We start from the raw sequence: 7942 nt of genomic DNA, 5'->3' as shown, positions 1-7942 counted from the left end.
TAAATACAAATAGCACACATAACAAATATATAAGATTAAATTCAAATATTTAAAAAAGTGTAACAAACTCAATCTTTATTGCCCTCAGTATATCAATTTTCCCCCCTTATTTTTATCCTTTAAAAAAGATAATTGATGGGAGTGAGTTCAAAATCAGAATATATATAACAAACACAATATGAATATATGTCTAACCTTTTTTTTTCTTTTACCTTTAAAAAGTGTAACAAACTAGATCGAGTATATAAATACTATATAAATAAAATATAAGATGTTGGACTAACTTTTTCATTATCTCAATTATATCCTAAAACAATTTTTACTATAATAATGATTGTTGCTGATATCATTAAAAAGATAAGAATTTAGATTATATTTTTTTGTTATACTGTTGGTATCATTTAAATAGATAAACATCTTATTGTTGGTTTGTTATAATTTGAAAGTAACAAACCTTTAATATTTATACTTTTAATCAAAATCAAATTTTCATATAAAAAAATCTTATAACAAACCATTCCTTCAAAAAAAATCTTATAACAAACCATAAACGGTGTCTTTCTAGGAAATTTCCTGCTTCGGTCCTATATAAATAGAGGTTCACTTGCTTTCGAAGTTGTCACATAAAGAAAAAGAGCAAAACTTTGGTCTTTTGAAATCAAAATCAAAGGTACGTAACACTCTTTTTTTTTTTTTTTTAAGGAAGAGTTACGTAACACTCTTGTTATGATTGTTTTTCTTCAAATTGTATATGCTTATTATGTAATTATCATCATCACATAAAACTGAGTATTGACACGGGCTATTAGTTAAGCAGGGTTTCCTTAAAAAAATCTGAATAGGGTTTCCATGTTTTTAGTAAAGTAGGGTTTCCTTAAAACAAAGATAGTTAAGTAGGGTTTTCACCGAATTAATATTTAGGTTTTTTAGTTTGTGTTTTTTTGTTCAGAAATACTATATATATGAATATGATTATCTCGTCATGTTGGTATTTTATTTACATGTTTTTTTTTTTTTTAATGTTGTAGGTAAAAGATGAATCCTGCTGGTGTTAGAGTTCAATTTGATAGTCAGCCAAAGGAAAGGAAGAGAGTGAAACTTCTTTCTTTGGGGAGAAAAGATGACAATGCTAGCAAAGCCCGTCTTGCAAATGTAAGTATGGATTTCAAGTTTTTGTTTTAACAATTTTAGGTTGTATATTTCCTTTCTTCATAGTATAGATTAGTTTTTATTTTTATTTTGTGTATATGTGTTATTTCGATGGTTGTAACTGTTGATATTTATTTGTAGGTGCGGAAAGAAATTGACGACTTAAAAGACAAGCTTCTAAATGTGTGCAAAAGGATGAATATAGTAAATGTGTACAAAAAGATGTGTGCAAAAGGATGTGACAAAAACGTGAAGCAGGAACGCAAAGCTTTGGAAATTTATGGTCGAGATTTGGTTGAAGAGGCAGGGAAACTTGATCCTGTTGTCGGACGTGATGAAGAAATAATTAAGGTTTCGAGTATTTTGTCACAAAGTAACAATATTGTTCTTATAGGTGAGACGGGTGTTGGTAAAACAGCTGTTGTTAAAGGGTTGGCTCAGATGATAGGTAAGGGAAATGTTCCTTGTCTTGCTGAAGTTAAGTTAATTGCTTTGGATACGAGAGCATTAGTTTCCGGTGCTGAGTGGATAGGAATACTTATAGGGAGGTTGAACGCTGTTTTGAAAGAAGTGGAAGATGCTAAAGGGAAGGTTATTCTTTTCATTGATGAATTTCATCTTGTTCTTGATGCTGTTATTTTTTTGAAACCTATGTTTGATCGAGGTGAAATTAGATGCATCGGTGAAACAACACCTGATGAATATAGGAAATATGTGGAAAAGGATACAGCACTTGAAAGGAGGTTTCAACAGGTTTATGTTTCTGAACCTAGTGTGTCTGATACTATTAGTATACTTCGTGGACTACAAGAGAAATATGAGGTTCGTCATGGTGTTAGAATTCAAGACCGTTCAATTGTTGTTGCAGCCGAGTTGTCTAGTCAGTACATATCTGGTACGTGTGCTCATTGTACTCTCTTGTTTGATGTTTCTTTCTTTTATATTAACTATTTGTGGATGTATTGGATGTGGATGGTTTTGGTGACATGATATGTTTGTGTTTTTTGTTTGTCAAGGGCGTCATCTTCCTGACAAGGCAATTGATTTAGTTGATGAGGCTTGTGCAAGGGTTAAATTTCAACTTCATAGTCAGCCAGAGGAAATTGCTATCCTCAACAGGAAGAGAATGCAACTAGAAGTGCAACTTTATTCTTTGGAGAAAAGGGACGACAAAGATAGCAAAGCTCGTCTTGTTGATGTAAGTCTAGATGTTGAACTTTTGTTTTAACCAACGACCTCTTAATTCAAATTTGTCATCGTAACATCAAATTTGATGATGTATTTGACGATTGAAATTTAGTGACTGATCGATCTACACTACTAAATAACTTTGATTCATCAAATATTATTCATTTAACCTTAAGTTTATAATATCTTATTATTGTGCTTCTGCAATTGTAAGGTAGTGGTTTTAAACTATATTTTTTCATAGCATACTAGATTAGTTATGATTTTTTATTTATTTTGAGTTAGTTGGAAGGCTCTTATAGTTGATATTATTTATAGGTGCGGAAAGAACTTGACAACTTAGGAGACAAGCTGGAACATCTGAAGATGAAGTTTAGTAAAGAGAAAGAGAGGATTGATGAGATTCGAAGGCTGAAACAGATACGTGAAGAGCTTGTCTTATCTCTGGAGGAGGCTGACAGTCGGTATGATCTAGCAAGAGATTCAGACCTACGATATGGTGCAATTGATAAGGTGGAAAATGCAATAAAACAGCTTGAATGTAGCACTGATGGGGAGAACTTGATGTTGACAGACTCTGTCGGACCAAACCAAATAGCTGAGGTTGTTAGCCGATGGACTGGTATACGGGTGACCTGGCTTGGCCAAAATGATAAAGAAAGGTTGATTGGACTTGGTGACAGGTTGCACAATATAGTTGTGGGACAAGACCAAGCAATAAATGCTGTAGTGAGATCTATAGCTGGTTTTGGAAGACCTCGATATCCAATTGGTTCCTTCCTATTCCTTGGACCAACTGGTGTCGGTAAAACAAAACTTGCTGAGGCACTTGCTGAACAACTATTTGATGATGAAAATCAGTTGGTGACTATGTACATGTCGGACTACTGGGAACAACACTCTGTGTCAAGATTGATTGGTGCTGCACCAGGGTAAGTTATTAGGTTAGCAGCAGAATTTGATTATACTAAAAGATTAAACACACAAGTGTTTGGCCCATGTGAAATAAAAGTTACAAATTTTGTCTTTAAATATTTCAAATGTCGACGTTTGAATTTTGGTTTATCATACTTCGTTGATTTTTTTTTCCAATTCTAGTGTAGACTATAGTCTTTCACTTATCTCGTGTTTAAAATATGCATCATTGTGAATTGAATTGTTAGGTATGTTGGACATGAGGACGGTGGACGATTAACTGAAGCTGTAAGGAGAAGGCCACACAGTGTGATACTTTTTGAGCAAGTGGAGAAAGCACATATATCTGTATTAAACACTCTGCTTGAAGTCTTAAATTATGGGAGGCTAACTGATGGACAAGGCAGAACTGTGGATTTTAGGAACACAGTCATTATCATGACCTCAAACCTTGGATCCGAGCATCTCATAAGTGGACTTTCAGGAAAATGTACCATGGAAGTTGCTCGAGATAAAGTAATGCAGGAAGTGAGAAAGCATTTCAGGCCACAATTGTTGACTCTGCTGGACGAAGTTGTTGTATTCGATCCTCTTTCTCGCGAGCCATTGAGGAAGTTTGCAAGGTTGCATATGAAGGATGTAGCTAATCGTTTTGCTGAGAAAGGCATCGCTTTGGCGGTAACAGATGCAGCACTAGATTTTATACTTGCTGAGAGCTATGATCCTGTATGTGTATCTTATATATATCATCTTAATCATTTTCTTATAGAATAATGCTTTGGAAAAAACTATATTATATCATCATCTTAGTAACTTTCTTATCGAAAAAAGTGTTACTTACAACTAGTTTATATTTTTGTTGTATTGTAGGAGTATGGTGCTAGACCAACTAAAAAGTGGATTGAGAACAAGGTAGTGTCAAAGCTGGCTAGGATGCTTATAAGGAAAGAAATTGATGAGAATACAACGGTTTACGTTGATGCTGGTCCGAATGGAAGTGGTTTGGTATACCGTGTAGAAAATAATGAAGAGATTGTTAATGCTGAAACGGGGTGAAGTCGGATATTTTGATGCAGATAACAAATGGACCAGAAAGCTGACGATGTTTTAACGTACTATCTATCCAAACACCCTAAAGATAACATGTTTGAATAAATTTTATTAGTTTATGTTTTTCTTGAACTTTAGTTTTGTTAAAGTTGTGTGTGACAGGTGGATGAAAATTCCTCAATTTTTTCTCATCAGTAAATTTAGTTTTATGTTGTTTAATTTGTGGTTTCTCTCTAAGTTAGATTATGTGAACATTAAAATATTGGTAAAGCCACTTTTGACTTTTGTTCAAAATGGCAATATACTTTCGGTGCCAATATCAAATTGGTTGGCATAATTGTCTGCCATTCCATGAATAAAAAATGGTTGAGGCATGTATTTTGCAGGCTATAAATAGACGTCCCTTGCAACAAGCATAATCATCCCAAAACAACAATCAATAACTACACAAACAATAAACATAGTTTGTGAGAGAAAAAAATATAGAGAGAAAAATTAGTTTCTTCTGTGAGGTTTCTCCTAGTTTGTGTTAGTTAGTATTCTCCTATTTATAAGAGAGAGTGTTAATTGTACTCTCCTTGTATTTAGAAAGAATGATCCTGTAATTTCTTCCACTTAGTGAAAGTTCTCTACTCTTGCCCCGTGGTTTTTTCCCCTTATTTGTTGAGGGGTTTCCACGTAAAATATTGTGTGTTCAGTTCCTCTTTTCTCGTCTCTTATTTTAGCTGTGTGATAATATTTTGTTACTCTGGTACCCAACAGTGGTATCAGAGCTACTGGTTCGTAGTTGTTGTTCCGCTGTGATAAACTAGTGGTGTGATAAGAAAAATCTTAGTATGCTCTGTGGTTGCGGTGTAAACCGATCTTCCACATCAGAAAAGAATTCTTATTATTCCGGTCTAGTTTGAAGAAAAAAAAATATGTTTGGTGTAAAAACCATGGCAGCAAAATTTGAGATAGAGAAGTTCAACGGGAGAAATTTTTCCCTGTGGAAATTGAAGATAAGGGCAATTTTAAGAAAAGATAATTGCCTAGACGCAATAGGTGGCAGACCTGCAGATATCACTGACGAAAAGTGGAAAGAGATGGATGATAATGCCGTTGCCAATTTGCACCTAGCAATGGCAGACTCGGTATTGTCAAGTATTGCTGAAAAGGAAATAGCAAAGGAGATTTGGGATACTCTAATAAAATTGTACGAGGTCAAATCACTCCACAACAGAATATTCTTAAAGAGAAGGCTCTACACTCTTCGAATGGGTGAATCCACATCAGTAACGGATCACATCAACACCCTGAATACGCTATTTTCTCAACTCACGGATTCTGATTTCACAATAGCGGAAAATGAGCGTGCTGAACTTCTACTTCAGAGTTTACCAGATTCGTATGATCAACTCATCATCAACATTACAAATAATAACATAGCTGACACTCTTCACTTTGATGATGTCGCCGGTGCAATCCTTGAAGAAGAATCCAGGCGCAAGAATAAGGAAGAAAGGTCAGAGAGTTCAAAGCAAGCAGAGGCTTTGACGATGACGAGAGGCAGATCAACGGAACGTGGCCCCAGTGGGAGTCAAAATCATGGTAGGTCAAAATCTCGAAGAAGGAAGAATATCAAATGCTACGGTTGTGGCATGAAAGGGCACGTAAAGAAGGAGTGTTGGAATATCAAGAAGAATGGAGAGAAGAATTCTGAAGCTTCAACATCTCAGGGATGTGTTGCAAGTACCTCAGATGACGGGGAAATCCTGTACAGCGAAGCAGCAACCAGTTCTAAAGGCGGCAGACGACTCAACGATGTCTGGATAATGGATTCAGGTGCAACATGGCACATGACTCCACACCGAGAATGGTTTTACTCTTATGAGCCTATCTCAGAAGTATCAGTGTACATGGGAAATGACCATGCCTTAGAAATTGCTGGTGTCGGTACTATCAGATTAAAGATGCATGATGGTACTGTTCGAAAAATACAAGGAGTGCGTCATGTAAAGGGGTTGAAGAAGAATTTATTGTCTGTTGGACAATTGGATGATCTCGGGTGTAAGATCCACACTGAAAGTGGAATCTTGAAAGTAGTGAAAGGCAATCTTGTGGTGATGAAAGCAGAAAAAATCACAAGTAATCTATACATGCTTCTAGGAGATACATTGCAAGAGGCGGATGCATCAGTTGCAGCGGCAAGCCAAGAAGAGACAACGATGATGTGGCATCAAAGACTAGGCCATATGTCAGAACGTGGCTTGAAAGTTCTTGCGGAACGAAATCTTCTTCACGGGCTCAAGACAGTAAATTTACCATTCTGTGAGCACTGTGTGATAAGCAAGCAGCATAGATTGAAGTTTGCTAGAGTAACTACTAGAAGCAAACACATACTAGGCTTGATACATTCTGATGTGTGGGAGTCACCAGAATTATCTCTGGGAGGAGCAAGATACTTTGTGTCATTCATTGATGACTATTCCAGAAGATTATGGGTGTACCCGATCAAGAAGAAGTCAGATGTGTTTCCAGTATTCAAGACATTCAAAGCACAAATAGAGCTTGAAACTGGGAAGAAGATTAAGTGCTTAAGGACAGATAATGGAGGAGAATATGTAGATGGCGAGTTTCTAACATTTTGTAAACAAGAGGGTATTGTAAGGCAATTCACTGTTGCACATACACCTCAACAGAATGGTGTGGCAGAGCGGATGAATAGAACTCTCCTAGAAAGAACAAGAGCTATGCTGAAAACAGCGGGAATGGCCAAGTCGTTCTGGGCAGAAGCAGTGAAAACTGCTTGTTATGTAATAAATCGATCACCATCAACAGCGATTGATTTGAAGACACCGATGGAGATGTGGAAAGGAAAGCCAGCAGATTATTCTTCTCTACATGTGTTTGGTTGTCCTGTGTACGTAATGTACAACTCCCAAGAAAGAACGAAGTTGGACCCAAAGTCCAGGAAATGTATCTTCTTGGGTTATGCTGACAATGTTAAGGGGTATCACCTGTGGGATCCCACTGCCCGCAAGGTTGTTGTTAGCAGAGATGTTGTCTTTGCAGAAAATGAAATGCAAAGTGAGCAGAAAAATGACAGCACTTCAAAGGAGACTGTTATAGTGCAGTTGGAAGAAAAATCCAAAGAAAGTGATTCTTCTGAATCTGAACCGGTGCACGAAGAACAAGAACTAGATGAGGTCAATAATGGTGTTCGTCGATCAACGCGTCAGACGCAGAAACCAGTTTGGCAATCAGACTATGTTATGACAAGCCATGATGCATATTGTCTTATAACCGAAGAAGGTGAACCTTCAACTTTTCAAGAGGCGTTGAACGGTTCGGATGCTTCTCAATGGATGACAGCAATGCATGAAGAAATGGAGGCCTTACATAGGAACAAGACATGGGAACTTGTTGAACTTCCAAAGGGTCGGAAAGCCATTGGAAACAAATGGGTATACAAGATCAAACGTGATGGCAATGATCAAGTGGAATGGTATCGTGCAAGACTGGTGGTAAAAGGTTATGCTCAGAAAGAAGGTATTGACTTCAATGAGATATTTTCTCCGGTTGTCAGACTTACTACTATCAGAGTAGTGTTGGCAATGTGTGCTGCATTGGATTTACATCTTGAACAGCTGGATGTAAA

At 36.6% G+C, this 7942-nt stretch overlaps 1 protein-coding gene across 1 annotated transcript; it reads left to right on the top strand.

Annotated features, from left to right (window-relative positions):
* The first annotated feature begins 618 nt into the window (after nt 1-618).
* On the top strand, nt 619-4521 carry LOC146943398 (chaperone protein ClpB1-like). The gene is made up of 7 exons (XM_085741665.1): nt 619-670; nt 1029-1152; nt 1291-2044; nt 2166-2347; nt 2656-3269; nt 3501-3978; nt 4123-4521. Exons 2-7 carry the CDS (start codon nt 1036-1038, stop codon nt 4306-4308), a joined length of 2331 nt encoding a protein of 776 aa, XP_085597791.1. The 5' UTR covers nt 619-670; nt 1029-1035; the 3' UTR covers nt 4309-4521.
* The last annotated feature ends 3421 nt before the right edge of the window (nt 4522-7942 follow it).

Source organism: Medicago sativa, chromosome 2 (genome assembly GCF_051527215.1).
Source record: "Medicago sativa cultivar Bolivia chromosome 2, Bolivia_mono, whole genome shotgun sequence".
Taxonomy (NCBI): domain Eukaryota; kingdom Viridiplantae; phylum Streptophyta; class Magnoliopsida; order Fabales; family Fabaceae; genus Medicago; species Medicago sativa.
Note: the sequence above shows the minus strand (reverse complement) of the source record. Positions and strands in the feature narration are given on the sequence as shown.